Source organism: Mustelus asterias, chromosome 5 (assembly GCF_964213995.1).
Source record: "Mustelus asterias chromosome 5, sMusAst1.hap1.1, whole genome shotgun sequence".
In the NCBI taxonomy this organism is placed as follows: domain Eukaryota; kingdom Metazoa; phylum Chordata; class Chondrichthyes; order Carcharhiniformes; family Triakidae; genus Mustelus; species Mustelus asterias.
This window is the reverse complement of record NC_135805.1, coordinates 123460269-123479451: the sequence shown is the minus strand read 5'-3', so window position 1 is coordinate 123479451 and position 19183 is coordinate 123460269. Positions and strand designations below refer to the sequence as shown.

The 19183-nt window shown below is 45.2% G+C and overlaps 1 protein-coding gene across 1 annotated transcript in view; it reads left to right on the top strand.

Annotated features, from left to right (window-relative positions):
- The window catches only part of hmgcll1 (3-hydroxymethyl-3-methylglutaryl-CoA lyase like 1), a 171667-nt gene that overhangs the window by 42957 nt on the left and 109527 nt on the right, over window positions 1-19183 (top strand). Inside the window, exon 4 of the mRNA XM_078213591.1 lies at window positions 4677-4772. Coding sequence (XP_078069717.1) covers window positions 4677-4772 — 96 coding nt within the window. The remainder of the gene's footprint in view (window positions 1-4676; window positions 4773-19183) is intronic.

The window sequence follows — 19183 nt, the reverse complement described above, 5'->3', positions numbered from 1 at the left end:
CTGTTGCAGTGAGGGAATTTGGTGTTATGTTAAAACTGTTATGAGAGTGGAAGAAGATGCTCAAGACCAAATGTGCCATGAGAGTCTAGACTAGTCACTGGCCTGATCTTGAAAAGTGTGTATCGGAATGAAAGTTGTCAGAAGGGTTGCATCATCATCAGAAATGCAATGCATACTTAAGTGGGTCAAATCAAATTCTGAATTCCAGAGCAATAGCTGGTTGGTTAGCTCCTTCATGGAATGAAAATGCAGAAGGCCAAGATTACTCAGAGATGACCAAAAGACCTCAATGCCAAAATGACCAGTTTCCTGCGATTTATCATCAGACAGTAGCAAATATACGAGCAGCCATTGTGCCACTTTGGCAACTATGAATTTTGATAAGCCTAGAAACCGAACAATGAAGTGGCACGGTTTGAAAATAGTTCCAGGACATGAGAAGACAAGATTCGTGGTGGTACTGGCCTGCATAGATGACAGAACAGAATTAAAGTCTATGGTATTTTCTGAATGTAAAACCATGCTAAACATCAAGTTCCTTGCAGGACTTTTTAAAGCATACCTAAGATAACATTGGATGGAGTCAAGTTGTGAATCTATAATGTGTGAAATATGCATTCCAGTGGCTTATGCAAAGAATGCGGCTTATTTGTGTGGGACAAGTTCACCTCCGATGTACATTCTGGGGGGACACTGAGATGTACTGGTAGGCCACGTAAGGTTAGGAAGTTGTGTTTGCACTAAGATGGCACGAGTGAAGGGCTGCACTAGTTAAATAGAGTAAGAAGTTTAACAACACCAGGTTAAAGTCCAACAGGTTTATTTGGTAGCAAAAGCCACACAAGCTTTCGAGGCTCTGAGCCCCTTCTTCAGGTGAGTGGGAATTCTGTTCACAAACAGAACTTATAAGACACAGACTCAATTTACATGAATGATGGTTGGAATGCGAATACTTACAACTAATCCAGTCTTTAAGAAACAAAACAATGGGAGTGGGGAGAGCATCAAGACAGGCTAAAAAGATGTGTATTGTCTCCAGACAAGACAGCCGGTGAAACTCTGCAGGTCCACGCAACTGTGGGAGTTACAAATAGTGTGACATAAATTCTGATTCTAGGATCGCATGATAAAGACTCAGGAGGAAAAAAGCAGAAATATTTATGTGAAATAGTGTGACATAAACCCAATATCCCGGTTGAGGCCGTCCTTGTGTGTGCGGAACCTGGCTATCAGTTTCTGCTCCGCGACTCTGCGCTGTCGTGTGTCGCGAAGGCCGCCTTGGAGAACGCTTACCCGAATATCAGAGGCCGAATGCCCGTGACCGCTGAAGTGCTCCCCAACACCTAAACACCCTAAACACGTTAAAGAAGCCATCCCCTACGGACAAGCCCTCCGTATACACAGGATCTGCTCGGATGAGGAGGATCGCAACAGACACCTCCAGACGCTGAAAGATGCCCTCATAAGAACAGGATATGGCGCTAGACTCATTGATCAACAGTTCCAACGCGCCACAGCGAAAAACCGCACCGACCTCCTCAGAAGACAAACACGGGACACAGTGGACAGAGTACCCTTCGTTGTCCAGTACTTCCCCGGAGCGGAGAAGCTACGGCATCTCCTCCGGAGCCTTCAACATGTCATTGATGAAGACGAACATCTCGCCAAGGCCATCCCCACACCCCCACTTCTTGCCTTCAAACAACCGCACAACCTCAAACAGACCATTGTCCGCAGCAAACTACCCAGCCTTCAGGAGAACAGTGACCAAGACACCACACAACCCTGCCACAGCAACCTCTGCAAGACGTGCCGGATCATCGACACAGATGCCATCATCTCACGTGAGAACACCATCCACCAGGTACACGGTACATACTCTTGCAACTCGGCCAACGTTGTCTACCTGATACGCTGCAAGAAAGGATGTCCCGAGGCATGGTACATTGGGGAAACTATGCAGACGCTGCGACAACGGATGAATGAACACCGCTCGACAATCACCAGGCAAGACTGTTCTCTTCCTGTTGGGGAGCACTTCAGCGGTCACGGGCATTCGGCCTCTGATATTCGGGTAAGCGTTCTCCAAGGCGGCCTTCGCGACACACGACAGCGCAGAGTCGCGGAGCAGAAACTGATAGCCAGGTTCCGCACACACAAGGACGGCCTCAACCGGGATATTGGGTTTATGTCACACTATTTCACATAAATATTTCTGCTTTTTTCCTCCTGAGTCTTTATCATGCGATCCTAGAATCAGAATTTATGTCACACTATTTGTAACTCCCACAGTTGCGTGGACCTGCAGAGTTTCACCGGCTGTCTTGTCTGGAGACAATACACATCTTTTTAGCCTGTCTTGATGCTCTCCCCACTCCCATTGTTTTGTTTCTTAAAGACTGGATTAGTTGTAAGTATTCGCATTCCAACCATCATTCATGTAAATTGAGTCTGTGTCTTATAAGTTCTGTTTGTGAACAGAATTCCCACTCACCTGAAGAAGGGGCTCAGAGCCTCGAAAGCTTGTGTGGCTTTTGCTACCAAATAAACCTGTTGGACTTTAACCTGGTGTTGTTAAACTTCTTACTGTGTTTACCCCAGTCCAACGCCGGCATCTCCACATCATGACTAGTTAAATAGACCTTTAAGCACCTTAACGTTTTCCGTTCACAAGTTTTTATGTTAGAACTTATTATTTAAACACCTTTATTGCAATCATTAAATGTTTTTTCACCACCCATCTGTGACTAATCTTTGTCTCAAATAGGAATCCTCTTCCATTGATGATCGCCTGAGGAATGCTTCATGTTGTTGCCAGTTGGGGAGGCCACTCAATGCTGTGTCTCCAAGAAAAGGAAGCCATTGGTTCCACAGGACCCATGAGTGATTCCCTCTCCTCCCCCACCCTACAAATTCAGATCCCATATAATGAATGAGATCGAGAGGTGCCCGTGAAGAAATAACATCTTCATTGAAGTTATACCGTTAGGCTAATATTTGATGTTAAACCTTGCAACAGTTTGGAAAACAAACGGAATATAAAAACTCTAATCAACTTAAAGGGTTGATATGTAGCGCAGAAGGATAAAAAAGCAGATTGGATCAGTATTCCTATTACCCTATTTTACTGGTGTTCCATTTTATTCATAGAATTCATAGAATCCCTACAGTGCAGAAGGAGACCATTCGGCCCATCGAGTCTGCACCACCCACAATCCCACCCAGGCCCTATCCCCATAACCCTACTTACTTACCTTACTAACCCCCTGACACTAAAAGGCAACTTAGCATGGCCAATCAACCTAACCTGCACATCTTTGGACTGAGGGAGGAAACCAGAGCACCCAGAGGAAACCTTTGCAGACACAGGAAGAATGTGCAAACTCCACACAGACAGTGACCCAAGGCTGGAATTGAACCTGGATCCCTGGCGCTGTGAGGCAGCGATGCTAACCACCATTTTAAAATATACAAGACTAGTTCAGACCAGTATTTTCACTTCCCCATTTTACTGTTTTTTCATTCTGGCCTGGATTAGGAACCGCTATCTAAGGGCCTAAGGACTATGAATCATATTCAAAGGATTCCCCACTTCACAGAAGGTTTTCTAAATGAACTATTTTAACTATTTCAATTATCTGGTTAGCTTGAGTCAGATCTTCTCCTCTCTTGATATTTTGGAAGTATTGCTGACAAGAGTCTACCTATCCTGAAGCAGTTTTATAAAAATAGTGGCCGCTGAGACTTTAAACTAATCTGAGAGTTGATCCAGAGTTACCTTCCTGCAGGAAGCAATGGATTGGCTGAGGACAAAGATACATGTATGGATACATCTTTCTAGGATATCTGTTGTATTCCTGGTAGGATAATGGGATAAAGGCAGAAGGATTAGTCACCAGAGGACACAGATTTAAGGTAAAAGAGCCAGAGAAACGATGAGGACAGTGGAAGGAGGTTTCAAGGGAATATAGGACTAGCCTATGCAGTCTTATATATCTTTTAATTTTGGCATTATTCTGCTGAATGTATACTGCGTACTCACCAAGACAAATGTATCTTTTTATCTCTTTAAAGTTCTTTTTATGGTTGTAACAATTTAAACCCTTTGGACTTCCAGCCTTCTTGGCCAATTCCATTCGCTTTTTAAATCATTTTTTTCACATGCCCACTAATCTTTGCCATATTCTGTTCGTAGATCTCCAAATCTCTCCTCTCCTCCACAGTTCCTAGCTTCTCACCATTTAGAAAATACTCTGATATATTTCTCTGTGGTACCAAATGGACGTCCTCACACTGTCCCACCTTGAATTTCAGCTGCCACAGTTTTCTAATCTATTAAATCAGCCTTGAAACTTTCTGCTCCCATCTACATTATTTAATGGGCCATCTAACTTGGTGTCGTCAGCAAGCTTGGATATATGGCTTCATCGACAATTCCTTGGAAGACAGCATCACTCCTGCCTGGAATCCTTACCCATTATTCCTGCTCTCTATTTTTCACCTCCTAATTCAGTCCCTATCTATCTCAATAGTTCGAGTTCAATTCCATGTGCTTTCAATTTTGTTAATAGTTTCTTCTGTGGTACTTTATCACATTATACTTGTTTATATCACTAAACATTTAAGCAGAACAAATTTTTAAAAATTGTGTACATTTGTGTCCTTGCTTTTGTCAGTTGGCTGATCACACTGAAGTCATGCAAGGTATAAAGAAGTATCCACAAGTATGTTATCCTGTATTAACACCAAATCTCCATGGCTTTCATGCTGCAGTAAGTATAGTTTTGTTGATATTATTCATTTCATGAATTGATTGAAGTAACATTGTGTTGTTTGGTGAATTTTGATCTTATACCTGCAAATATAGTAAGTGAGTAGTTCGGATACGAATTTTCCAATACTGCTATGTTGCAGTTGACAATCTTTTCAAGAATGTCTCCAAGGTTAAAAATCAAATACTCTTCTTGGAACTTTATTTATGTATATTGACTCTATATAACACAGGGATTATATTGGTACTATATCTAAATTGTTGTATTTTGCTGAGGGCACCTGGGAGAGTCATACAGTGAGATGAAGTGTAAATAAGCATATCCTGATGAGAAAGAGTTATTGTTTTTCTCCCCCTTATTACTGCCACTGGTTCCAAAGCAATATGTTCACTATAGCAACATTAAACTGTCTGTGTGGAGTTTGCACATTCTCCTCGTATCTGCGTGGGTTTCCTCCGGGTGCTCCGGTTTCTTCCCACAGTCCAAAGATGTTAGGTTAGGTTAGGTTGATTGGCCATGCTAAAAATTGCCCCTTAGTGTCCTGAGATGCGTACGTTAGAGGGATTAGTGGGTAAATATGTAGGGATATGGCGGTAGGGCCTGGGTGGGATTGTGGTCGGTGCAGACTCGATGGGCCAAATGGCCTCTTTCTGCACTGTAGTGTTTCTATGATTTCTATGATTCTAAATAGAGAGAATGAGAAAATAAGAAAAAGGAAAGAGATAGACACTGAAATGTTTGCTGTAATTTGAATAATTTCACAGTTGCATAGCAAATGAAGTTCATAACATTTAGGAGCTATAAGTCTATAGTGGATTAAATATTGACATTTGCACATACTTACTCTTTACATCAAATATAGTTCCTGCGTGACATTCTGTGACTCATGGGGTGGGATTTTATCTTGAAACCGTAAAAGCCTGCCTGAGGTCAACGGACCTTCCCATTGATTTGATTAATTATTGTCACATGTATTATCATACAGTGAAAAGTATTGTTTCTAGCACTCTATAGAGACAAAACATACCGTTCATAGAGAAGGAAAGGAGAGAGTGCAGAATGTAGTGTTACAGTCATAGCTAGGGTGTAGAGAAAGATCAACTTAATGCAAGGTAGGTCCATTCAAAAGTCTGACAGCAGCAGGGAAGAAGTTGTTCTTGAGTCGGCTGGTACGTGACCTCAGACTTCTGTATCTTTTTCCCGAAGGAAGAAGATGGAAGAGAGAATGTCCAGGGTGCGTGGGGTCCTTAATTATGTTGGCTGCTTTGCCGAGGCAGCGGGAAGGGTAGACAGAGTCAATGGATGGGAGGCTGGTTTGCATGATGGATTGGGCTACATTCACAACCTTTTGTAGATCCTTGCGGTCTTGGGCAGAGCAGGAGTCATATCAAGCTGTGATACAACCAGAAAGAATGCTTTCTATGGTGCATCTGTAAAAGTTGGTGAAAGTCGTAGCTGACATGCCAAATTTCCTTAGTCTTCTGAGAAAGTAGAAGCGTTGGTGAGCTTTCTTAACTATAGTGTTGGCATGGGGGGGACCAGGATAGGTTGTTGGTGATCTGGACACCTAAAAACTTGAAGCTCTCGACCCTTTCTACTTCGTCCCCATTGATGTAGACAGGGGCATGTTCTCCTTTACGCTTCCTGAAGTCAATGACAATCTCCTTCGTTTTGTTGACATTGAGGGAGAGATTATTGTTGCCGCACCAGTTCACTAGATTCTCTATCTCATTCCCGTACTCTGTCTCGTCATCGTTTGAGATCCGACCCACTATGGTGATGTCGTCAGCAAACTTGAAAATCAAATTGGAAAATTGAAATTCCCATGGTCTGCCCCTCGTCCTCTCTGAATCATGTGGAGGGTGGGATGGTAAAATTCCAGCCCATATGTTCTGACATTAACATTTGCAATGGAAAAATACTCTCTGTAGTTGAAATTCCAGTTAAGGAAGAGGATTAACAGTGGTTGTATCAACTGTAGAAATTCTTATCTTGGAGCACGAGCCAATTGAGGGAGTTAACATTTGGACCGTGCAATTCTCTGTGATTGCCATCTATTAGACACTGCACTGAGCAGAAATCAAACATGTTAATATTGAACGACTTTATCAAACTGTGGCTTAGTTATGATGTCAAAAGTATGCCTTTAATCTTATGTAGCTCCTGGGACCAGGGTAAATTATTTTCTTCTTACTTAGAGACCTTGATGGAGATCTTCATGACCTGTAATTTCTGGCATAGGGAAAAGACTTTGATAATTATATCTTGTGGGACACAACCTCGTCTGTCACTTCATTTTTTTAAAAAATCAATCCTTCAAACAAATTAATGCCCATTGGGAATACTATCACTGATACTCAGACCATCTTAGAGTCGGTTAGGACAACAATATCTTGGTGGTCTCACAGGCAGTTACAGTGCCAATACCAAGAACCCTTGCAAGGTAAAACAAAAAATTCCCACTCATTTCAGCTGATATTAGCAACAGGAACACTTTTTTCAATTTTTCACTGATCTCTTTTGTTGCAACTCGGGCTTAAATAATTTCTTCTAGGTCACCTTCACCTAGGAACAGTGCATTTCAAGATGAGCCCATAAAGACAGAATATAAAACACTAATATTATAAGGTGAAAACACTTGCGAATTCCATCTCAGAACCTACTTATAAAATGCTGGCTATGTTTGTGCTAAGCCCCAACTTTCGAGGAATTATGATGTCAATCCCAATTTCCACTGCTTTATGACTAATGGTAAAAGTTGGACATAAAACTGGAGGGCATTTAAATTTTGAGAGACAAATAAGAAAAAGGTTCACCAACCAATTGCCTGTTTTCTTGTGACGTCACACTTTGGGTCCATAACAGACTGATTGAGTTCTGAGGAAATTCACAGATTGAGCCCAATGCATGGGGTAAATGCATGGGGGGATGGGGATAGGTGGGTTTGTTGTCGGTGCAGATTCGATGGGTTGAATGGCCTCCTTCTGCATTATAGGATTCTATGATAACCTGAAAGAGCTCAATAGATACGAGGGAAGAATATTTGAATTTGTCTGAAACTTGTGTCAACTTGTACAGAATTGAGGTGGGAAAATCAAATCCATCAAAATGACTTTTCAGGACAATTTGTCTGTCATGGTTCCTAAAATCTTTTACATTTCTCATTTAACAGGAAGATTGTCCTGGGTACATGTTCTTAGATGAGAACATTGAACTCTGATTCTAACATTCATTGTAGAATGGAAGACCTTTTTGCAAAAACATTAAAAATTGAATTAAAATTAATTGAATAAAATAAAATGTTGCCCAATCAGTATTTTCATAAAGCATATTCTACATGCCTTACCTTGGAAGTTTGCACAATGACTCACAATTTGAAGCTTCTCTTTAAAGTAGCTGTACTGTTCTGTCATTTATTCCAATCAGCTATCAATGAAAGCTAATTTTCTTCTATGCTACAAGGGCCATCTTACTCCAAAGGATGGGACTATTTTTTTGTGTGGTGAGAATGCATTGATGATTCGCAGAATCATTTTGCAAAGGGATTAAATGAAGAGACTTAAAACATGGACAAGTATTGGAGATGTTTTATTCTCCAAGAAGAGGTGCATTTCATTCTAACCTTGACACATGACACAGAATGTGCTTTGAAGACAGTTTAGCATTGCGAACAAATCCTTCTTCAGCCCGAGTGTTTCAGTCAACAAAGAATGCATTCTCAAACACTGAAGAATGCTGTATCAGATATGACAATGATTTATGTAATAAAATTATCTACACAATTAACCCTTCATCCATGCCATCATTAGCTCTAGACTTTACTATTCAAATACACTCCTGGCTGGTTTCCCACATTCCATCCTCCATAAACTTGAAATCATCCAAAAATCTGCTGCCCGTATGTTAATTCAAGGCAAGTCCCATTCCTCAATCATCCCTGTGCTTGCTGACCGACATTGGGTCCCAGTCAAGTAGCATCTTGATTAAGAACATTATAGCACAGGAACAGGCCTTTCAGCCCTCCAAGCCTGCACCGACAATGCTGCCCAACTGAACTAAAGCACCTTACCCTTATTTCAGTAAGGCATTTGACAAAGTCCCACATGGCAGGATGGTTAAGAAGGTTAAGGCTCATGGGATACAAGGAGAAGTGTCGAGATGGGTGGAGAACTGGCTTGGCCATAGGAGACAGAGAGTAGCGGTCGAAGGGTCTTTTTCCGGCTAGAGGTCTGTGACCAGTGGTGTTCCGCAGGGCTCTGTACTGGGACCTCTGCTATTTGTGATATATATCAATGATTTGGAAGAAGGTGTAACTGGTGTTATCAGCAAGTTTGTGGATGACACGAAGATGGCTGGGCTTGCGGATAGCGATGAGCATTGTCGGGCAATACAGCAGGATATAGATAGGCTGGAAAATTGGGCGGAGAGGTGGCAGATGGAATTTAATCCAGATAAATGCGAAGTGATGCATTTTGGAAGAAATAATGTAGGGAGGAGTTATACAATAAATGGCAGAGTCATCAAGAGTATTGAAACACAGAGGGATCTAGGTATGCAAGTCCACAAATCCTTGAAGGTGGCAACACAGGTGGAGAAGGTGGTGAAGAAGGCATATGGTATGCTTGCCTTTATAGGACGGGGTATAGAGTATAAAAGCTGGAGTCTGATGATGCAGCTGTATAGAACGCTGGCTAGGCCACATTTGGAGTACTGCGTCCAGTTCTGGTCGCCGCACTACCAGAAGGACGTGGAGGCGTTAGAGAGAGTGCAGAGAAGGTTTACCAGGATGTTGCCTGGTATGGAGGGTCTTAGCTATGAGGAGAGATTGGGTAAACTGGGGTTGTTCTCCCTGGAAAGACGGAGAATGAGGGGAGATCTAATAGAGGTGTACAAGATTATGAAGGGGATAGATAGGGTGAACGGTGGGAAGCTTTTTCCCAGATCAGAAGTGACGATCACGAGGGGTCACGGGCTCAAGGTGAGAGGGGCGAAGTATAACTCAGATATTAGAGGGATGTTTTTTACACAGAGAGTGGTGGGGGCCTGGAATGCGCTGCCAAGTAGGGTGGTGGAGGCAGACACGCTGACATCGTTTAAGACTTACCTGGATAGTCACATGAGCAGCCTGGGAATGGAGGGATACAAACGATTGGTCCAGTTGGACCAAGGAGCGGCACAGGCTTGGAGGGCCGAAGGGCCTGTTTCCTGTGCTGTACTGTTCTTTGTTCTTCCAGTTACCATATCCCTCTATTCCCATCCTGTTTATGTATTTGTCAAGACGCCCCTCAAAAGACACTGTCGTATCTGCTTCCACGACCTCCCCCGGCAGCGAGTTCCAGGCACCCACCACTCTCTGTGTAAAAAAAACCTGTCTCGTACTTCTCCTTTAAACATTGCCCCTTAACCTTAAACCTATGCCCCCCAGTAATTGACTCTTCCACCCTGGGAAAAAACTTAGAACATAGAACAGTACAGCACAGAACAGGCCCTTCGGCCCACGATGTTGTGCCGAGCTTTATCTGAAACCAAGATCAAGCTATCCCACTCCCTATCATCCTGGTGTGCTCCATGTGCCTATCCAATAACCGCTTAAATGTTCCTAAAGTGTCTGACGCCACTATCACTACAGGCAGTCCATTCCACACCCCAACCACTCTCTGAGTAAAGAACCTACCTCTGATATCCTTCCTGTATCTCCCACCACGAACCCTATAGTTATGCCCCCTTGTAATAGCTCCATCCACCCGTGGAAATAGTCTTTGAACATCCACTCTATCTATCCCCTTCATCATTTTATAAACCTCTATTAAGTCTCCCCTCAGCCTCCTCCGCTCCAGAGAGAACAGCCCTAGCTCCCTCAACCTTTCCTCATAAGACCTCCCTCCAAACCAGGCAGCATCCTGGTAAATCTCCTCTGCACTCTTTCCAGCACTTCCACATCCTTCTTATAGTGAGGTGACCAGAACTGCACACAATATTCCAAATGTGGTCTCACCAAGGTCCTGTACAGTTGCAGCATAACCCCACGGCTCTTAAACTCCAACCCCCTGTTAATAAAAGCTAACACACTGTAGGCCTTCTTCACAGCTCTATCCACTTGAGTGGCAACCTTCAGAGATCTGTGGATATTGACCCCAAGATCTCTCTGTTCCTCCACAGTCTTCAGAACCCTACCTTTGACCCTGTAATGCACATTTAAATTTGTCCTACCAAAATGAATCACCTCACATTTATCAGGGTTAAACTCCATCTGCCATTTTTCAGCCCAGCTTTGCATCCTATCTATGTCTCTTTGCAATCTACAGCAGCCCTCCACCTCATCCACTACTCCACCAACCTTGGTGTCATCAGCAAATTTACTGATCCACCCTTCAGCCCCCTCCTCTAAGTCATTAATAAAAATCACAAAGAGCAGAGGACCAAGCACTGATTCCTGTGGCACTCCGCTAGCAACCTGCTTCCAGTCCGAAAATTTTCCATCCACCACCACCCTCTGTCTTCGATCAGATAGAAGTCTCACAACACCAGGTTAAAGTCCAACAGGTTTATTTGGTAGCAAATACCATAAGCTTTCGGAGCGCTGCCCCTTCGTCAGATGGAGTGGTTATCTGTTCTCAAACAGTGCAAACAGACCCAGGAATCAAATTACAGAATACTGATTAGAATGCAAATCTCTACAGCCAGCCAGGTCTTAAATGTACAGACAATGTGGGTGGAGGGAGCATTCAACACAGGTTAAAGAGATGTGTATTGTCTCCAGACAGAACAGCCAGTGAAATTCTGCAAGCCCAGGAGGCAAGCTGTGGGGGTTACTGATAATGTGACATAAATCCAACATCCCGGTTTAGGCCGTCCTCATGTGTGCGGAACTTGGCTATCAGTTTCTGCTTAGCGACTGCGCTGTCGTGTGTCGTGAAGGCCGCCTTGGAGAACGCTTACCTGAAGATCCAAGGCTGAATGCCCGTGACTGCTGAAGTGCTCCCCCACAGGAAGAGAACAGTCTTGCCTGGTGATTGTCGAGCGGTGTTCATTCATCCGTTGTCGTAGCGTCTGCATGGTTTCCCCAATGTACCATGCCTCAGAACATCCTTTCTTGCAGCGTATCAGGTAGACAACGTTGGCCGAGTTGCAAGAGTAGGTACCGTGTACCTGGTAGATGGTGTTCTCACGTGAGATGATGGCATCCGTGTCGATGATCCGGCACGTCTTGCAGAGGTTGCTGTGGCAGGGTTGTGTGGTGTCGTGGTCACTGTTCTCCTGAAAGCTGGGTAGTTTGCTGCGGACAATAGTCTGTTTGAGGTTGCGTAGTTGTTTGAAGGCAAGAAGTGGGGGTGTGGGGATGGCCTGGGCGAGATGTTCGTCTTCATCAATGACATGTTGAAGGCTCCGGAGGAGATGCCGTAGCTTTCGATTTCGATCAGATAGCCAGTTACCTATCCAATCGGCCAACTTTCCCTCTATCCCACACCTCCTTACTTTCATCATATGCCGACCATGGGGGACCTTATCAAACGCCTTACTAAAATCCATGTATATGACATCAACTGCCCTACCTTCATCAACACACTTAGTTACCTCCTCAAAAGATTCTATCAAATTTGTGAGGCACGACTTGCCCTTCACGAATCCGTGCTGACTATCCCAGATTAATCCACATCTTTCTAAATGGTCGTAAATCCCATCCCTAAGGACCTTTTCCATCAATTTACCAACCAAAGTAAGACTAACCGGCCTATAATTACCAGGGTCATTTCTATTCCCTTTCTTAAACAGAGGAACAACATTCGCCACTCTCCAGTCCTCTGGCACCATCCCCGTGGACAGTGAGGACCCAAAGATCAAAGCCAAAGGCTCTGCAATCTCATGCCTTGCCTCCCAAAGAATGCTAGGATATATTTCATCAGGCCCAGGGGACTTATCGACCTTCAGTTTATTCAAAACTGCTAGTACATCCTCCCTCCGAACATCTACTTCCTCCAGCCTATTAGCCTGTAACACCTTCTCTTCCTCGAAAACATAGCCCCTCTCCGTGGTGAACACTGAAGAAAAGTATTCATTCATCGCCTCTCCTAACTCTACTGACTCCATACACAAGTTCCCACTACTGTCCTTGACCGGCCCTAACCTCACCCTGGTCATTCTATTATTCCTCACATAAGAGTAAAAAGCCTTGGGGTTTTCCTTGATCCGACCCATCAAGCACTTCTCATGCCCCCTCCTAGCTCTCCTAAGCCCCTTTTTCAGCTCATTCCTTGCTAACTTGTAACCCTCAATCGAGCCATCTGAACCTTGTTTCCTCATCCCGACATAAGCTTCCCTCTTCCTTTTCACAAGACATTCCACCTCTTTTGTGAACCATGGTTCCCTCACTCGGCCATTTCCTCCCTGCCTGACAGGGACATACCTATCAAAGACACACAGTATTTGTTCCTTGAAAAAGTTCCACTTTTCATTTGTGCCTTTCCCTGACAGTTTCTGTTCCCATCTTATGCCCCCTAATTCTTGCCTAATTGCATCATAATTACCTCTCCCCCAATTATAAACCTTGCCCTGCCGTACAGCCCTATCCCTCTCCATTGCAATAACAAAAGACACCAAATTGTGGTCACTATCTCCAAAGTGCTCTCCCACAACCAAATCTAACATTTGGCCCGGTTCATTTCCCAGTACCAAATCCAATGTGGCCCCACCTCTTGTCGGCCTATCCACATATTGTGTCAGGAAACCCTCCTGCACACACTGCACAAAAACTGCTCCATCCGAACTATTTGACCTACAAAGGTTCCAATCAATATTTGGAAAGTTAAAGTCCCCCATGACAACTACCCTGTGACCCCCACACCTATCCATAATCTGCTTAGCAATTTCTTCCTCCACATCTCTATTACTATTTGGGGGCCTATAGTAAACTCCTAACAACGTGACCGCTCCTTTCCTATTTCTAACTTCAGCCCATATTACCTCAGAAGTGCCTTTTTGCAGCCGTTAAACTATCCTTGATTAACAATGCTACTCCTCCACCTCTTTTACCAGCTTCCCTACACTTACTGAAACATCTATACCCCGGAACGTCCAACAACCATTCCTGTCCTTGTTCTACCCATGTCTTCGTAATGGCCACAACATCGTAGTCCCAAGTACCAATCCCCGCCCCAAGTTCATCTACCTTGTTCCGGATGCTCCTTGCATTGAAGTAGACACACTTCAACCCACCTTCCTGTCTACCGGTACCCACCCTTGACCTTGATACCTTCCCCAATACCTCACTACCCTCAACACTGACTTCCGGACTACAACTCCTTTTCCCACCCCCCTGACAAATTAGTTTAAACCCCCCTGAAGAGCCGTAGCAAATTTCCCTCCCAGGATATTGGTGCCCCTCTAGTTCAGGTGCACCCCGTCCTGTTTGTACAGGTCCCACCTTCCCCAGAATGTGTTCCAATTATCCATGTAGCTGAAACCCTCCCTCCTACACCATCCCTGCAACCACATGTTTAACTGCACTCTCTCCCTGTTCCTCAACTCGCTATCACGTGGCACCGGCAACGTACCAGAGATGACCACATGTTTTGTCTTGGCTCTCAGCTTCCAGCCCAACTCCCTAAATTCCTGTTTTAAATCCCCGTCCCTTCTCTTACCTATGTCGTTGGTACCAATGTGTACCACGACTTGTGACTGTTCCCCCTCCCCCTTAAGAATCCGGAAAACACGGTCCGAGACGTCACGGACCCTGGCATCCGGTAGGCAACATTCCATCCGTGAGTCTCTTTTGCTGCCACAGAACCTCCTATCTATCCCTCTACCTAACGAGTCCCCAATAACTATTGCCCTCGCGCTCTCCCCCTTACCCTCCCGAGCCACAGGGACAGACTCAGTGCTGGAGATCCGCTCACTACGGCTCACCACTGGTATGTCGTCCCCCTCAACTGCATCCAAAGCGGAATACTTGTTGCTAAGGGGAACAACCACCGGGGATCCCTGCACTGACTGCTTCCTCCCAGCCCCTCTCACCGTCACCCATCTATTTTTCTTTCCTGGAGTAACTATATCCATGAAGCTTCTGTCTCGTGGAATTAGGCAGAAATTGGCAGCTGTTGATTGGGAGAGGCTGTTTGAGGGTAAATCCACATCTGGCATGTGGGAGTCTTTTAAGGAACAGTTGTTAGGGCTGCAGGATAGGCATGTGCCTGTAAAAAAGAAGGATCGGAAGGGTAGGATTCGAGAACCATGGATAACCAGGGAAATTGAGGGATTGGTCAAAAAGAAAAGAGAGGCGTACGTTAGGTCCAGGCAGCTAAAAATGGAGGGAGCTCTGGAGGAATGCAAAGAAAGTAGGAAAGAACTCAAATGAGGAATTAGAAGGGCCAAAAGGGGTCACGAAATGTCCTTGGCAGACAGGATTAAGGAGAATCCCAAGGCATTTTATTCATACGTTAGGAACAAAAGGGTTGTCAGGGAAAAAATCGGACCACTTAGGGACAAAAGTGGGGAATTATGCTTAGAGCCCAAAGAAGTAGGGGAGATCCTAAATGAATACTTTGCGTTGGTATTCACAAAGGAGAGGGATGTGTTGACTGGGAGTGTCTCGGAGGGGAGTGTTGACCCGTTAGAGAAAATCTCCATTACAAGGGAGGAAGTGTTAGGTTTTTTAGGGAATATAAAGACTGACAAATCCCCAGGGCCTGATGGAATCTATCCCAGGCTGCTCAGGGAGACGAGAGATGAAATCGCTGGGCCTCTGACGCAAATCTTTGTCTCGTCTTGCTGGACTTGCAGATAGTGAGGAACATTGTCAGAGGCTACAGAAGGATATAGATAGGCTGGAAATTTGGGCAAAGAAATGGCAGATGGAGTTCAATCCAGATAAATGCGAAGTGATGCATTTTGGTAGAACTAACGTAGGGGGGAGCTATACGATAAATGGCAGAACAATAAAGGGTGTAGATACGCAGAGGGATCTGGGTGTGCAAGTCCACAGATCCTTGAAGGTGACGTCACAGGTGGAGAAGGTAGTGAAGAAGGCATATGGCATGCTTGCCTTTATAGGACGGGGCATAGAGTATAAAAGTTGGGGTCTGATTTTGCAGATGTATAGAACGTTGGTTCGGCTGCATTTGGAATACTGCGCCCAGTTCTGGTCGCCACACTACCAGAAGGACGTGGAGGCTTTAGAGAGAGTGCAGAGGAGGTTTACCAGGATGTTGCCTGGTATGGAAGGGCTTAGTTATGAGGAGAGATTGGGTAAACTGGGGTTGTTCTCCCTGGAAAGACGGAGGATGAGGGGTGACCTAAGAGAGGTGTATAAAATTATGGAAGGCATAGATAGGGTGAACGGTCGGATGCTTTTTCCCAGGTCGGTGGTGACATTCACGAGGGGTCCTAGATTCAAGGTGAGGGGGGGGGGGGTGGTTTAACACAGATATCAGAAGGACGTATTTTACACAGAGGGTGGTGGGGGCCTGGAATGCGCTGCCGGGCAAGGTGGTGGAGGCGGACACACTGGGAACGTTTAAGACTTATCTAGATAGCCACATGAACAGAGTGGGAATGGAGGGATACAAAAGAATGGTCTAGTTTGGACCAGGGAGCGGCACGGGCTTGGAGGGCCGAAGGGCCTGTTCCTGTGCTGTATTGTTCTTTGTTCTATGGCCACCTCTGCCTCCCTAATGATCCTAAGTTCATTCAACTCCAGCTCCAGTTCCCTAACACGGTTCTGGAGGAGCTGCAGATGGGTGCACTTCCCACAGGTGTAATCAGCAGGGACACTGACGGTGTCCCTCACCTCAAACATACTGCAAGAGGAACATAGCACTGCCTGCACACCCATCCCCTCTAGATACCTTGCCAATACCACTAGCAGATAGAGTTGCTCCAATGGAACAATGAGCTATTTTCCCCCCCTTTTCCTCGGAATCCACACGGACTGAACTTAAGATTTGCAATTGAAGAGACAACAAAATGAATTAAACTTACCCCGCCTCACCCTTTCTGACTAAGCCCTTAGAGCCAAAGCCCTTACAGCTCTCACTCTGACTATCCACTCTGTCCATGCCTCTCAAAATCTTGTAGACTTCTATCAGGTCGCCCCTCAACCTCCATCGTTCCAGTGAGAACAAACCAGCTTTCTCCAACCTTTCCTCATAACTAATGCCCTCCATACCAGGCAACATTCTGGTAAATCTTTTCTGTACCCTCTCCAAAACCTCCACATCCTCTACTGTATTCCAAGTGCAGCCTAACTTCTATAAAGCTGCAACACGACTTGCCAATTTTTAAACTCAGAACCCCAGCCGGTGAATGCAAGCATGCCGTATGCCTTCTTGATTACCTTCTCCACCTGCGTTGCCACTTTCAGTAATCTGTGTACTGTACACCCAGATCCCTCTGCCTATGAATATTCTTAAGGGTTCTGCCATTTACTGTATATTTCTTATCTGTATTAGACCTTCCAAAATGCACATTTGTCCAGATTAACCTCCATCTGCCATCTCTCCGCCCAAGTCTCCAACCAATCAATATCCTGCTGTATTCTCTGATGGTCCTCATCTCTATCTGCAAATCCACCAACCTTTGTGTCGTCCACAAACTTACTAATCAAACCAGTTACATTTTCCTCCAAATCATTTATATATATATATATTAAAAACAGCAAAGGTCCCGGCACTGATCCCTGACGAACGCCACTTGTCACAGCCCTCCATTCAGAAACCTTTCCACTGCTACCCTCTGTCTTCTATGACCGACATGATGTGGAGATGCCGGCATTGGACTGGGGTAAACACAGTAAGAAGTCTTACAACACCAGGTTAAAGTCCAACAGGTTTATTTGGTAGCAAAAGCCACTAGCTTTCAGAGCGCTCTCTGCTCCTTCGTCAGGTGAGTGGGAGTTGTGTTCACAAACAGGGCATATAAAGACACAAACTCAATTTACAAAATAATGGTTGGAATGTGAGTCTTTACAGGTAATCAAGTCTTAAAGATACAGACAATGTGAATGGAGAGAGCGTTAAGCACAGGTTAAAGAGATGTGTATTGTCTCCAGCCAGGACAGTTAGTGAGACTTTGCAAGCCCAGGCAAGCTGTGGTGGTTACAGATAGTGTGACATGAACCCAAGATCCCGGTTGAGGCCGTCCTCATGTGTGCGGAACTTGGCTATCAGTCTCTGCTCAGCGACTCTGCGCTGTCGTGTGTCGTGAAGGCCGCCTTGGATAACGCTTACCCGAAGATCAGAGGCCGAATGCCCGTGACCGCTTAAGTGTTCCCCAACAGGAAGAGAACGCTGTTGCCTGGTGATTGTCGAGTGGTGTTCATTCATCCGTTGTCATAGCGTCTGCATGGTCTCCCCAATGTACCATGCCTCGGGACATCCTTTCCTGCAGCGTATCAGGCAGACAACTTTGGCCGAGTTGCAAGAGTATGTACCGTGTACGTGGTGGATGGTGTTCTCACGTGAGATGATGGCATCCATGTCGATGATCCGGCACGTCTTGCAGAGGTTGCTGTGGCAGGGTTGTGTGGTGTCGTGGTCACTGTTCTCCTGAAGGCTTGGTAGTTTGCTGCGGACAATGGTCTGTTTGAGGTTGTGCGGTTGTTTGAAGGCAAGAAGTGGGGGTGTGGGGATGGCCTTGGCGAGATGTTCGTCTTCATCAATGGCATGTTGAAGGCTCCAGAGAAGATGTCGTAGCTTCTCCGCTCCGGGAAAGTACTTGACGACGAAACGGTTCTCTGTCTGTCGTGTCCCGTGTTTGTCTTCTGAGGAGGTCGGTGCGGTTTTTCGCTGTGGCGCGTCGGAACTGTCGATCGATGGGTCGAGCGCCATATCCTGTTCTTATCAGGGCATCTTTCAGCGTCTGGAGGTGTCTGTTGCGATCCTCCTCATCGGAGCAGATCCTGTGTATACGGAGGGCTTGTCCGTAGGGGATGGCTTCTTTAACGTGTTTCGGGTGGAAGCTGGAGAAGTGGAGCATCTTGAGGATATCCGTGGGCTTGCGGTACAGTGAAGTGCTGAGGTGGCCGTCCTTAATGGAGATGCGTGTGTCCAAGAATGCAACCGATTCCAGAGAGTAGTCCATGGTGAGTCTGATGGTGGGATGGAACTTGTTGATGTCATCATATAGTTGTTTCAGTGATTGTTCACCATGAGTCCAAAGGAAGAAAATGTAATCGATGTATCTAGTGTACAGCTCGGTTGAAGGTCCTGTGTGGTGAAGAGGTCTTGTTCGAACCTGTGCATGAAGATGCACACGGAACAGCCATGGGGACCAAATTCGCACCTCAATATGCCAACATCTTCTGCACAGGTTCGAACACCGCCACTTCTTGCCTGCAAACAACCGCACAACCTCAAACAGACCATTGTCCGCAGCAAACTACCCAGCCTTCAGGAGAACAGTGACCATGACATCACACA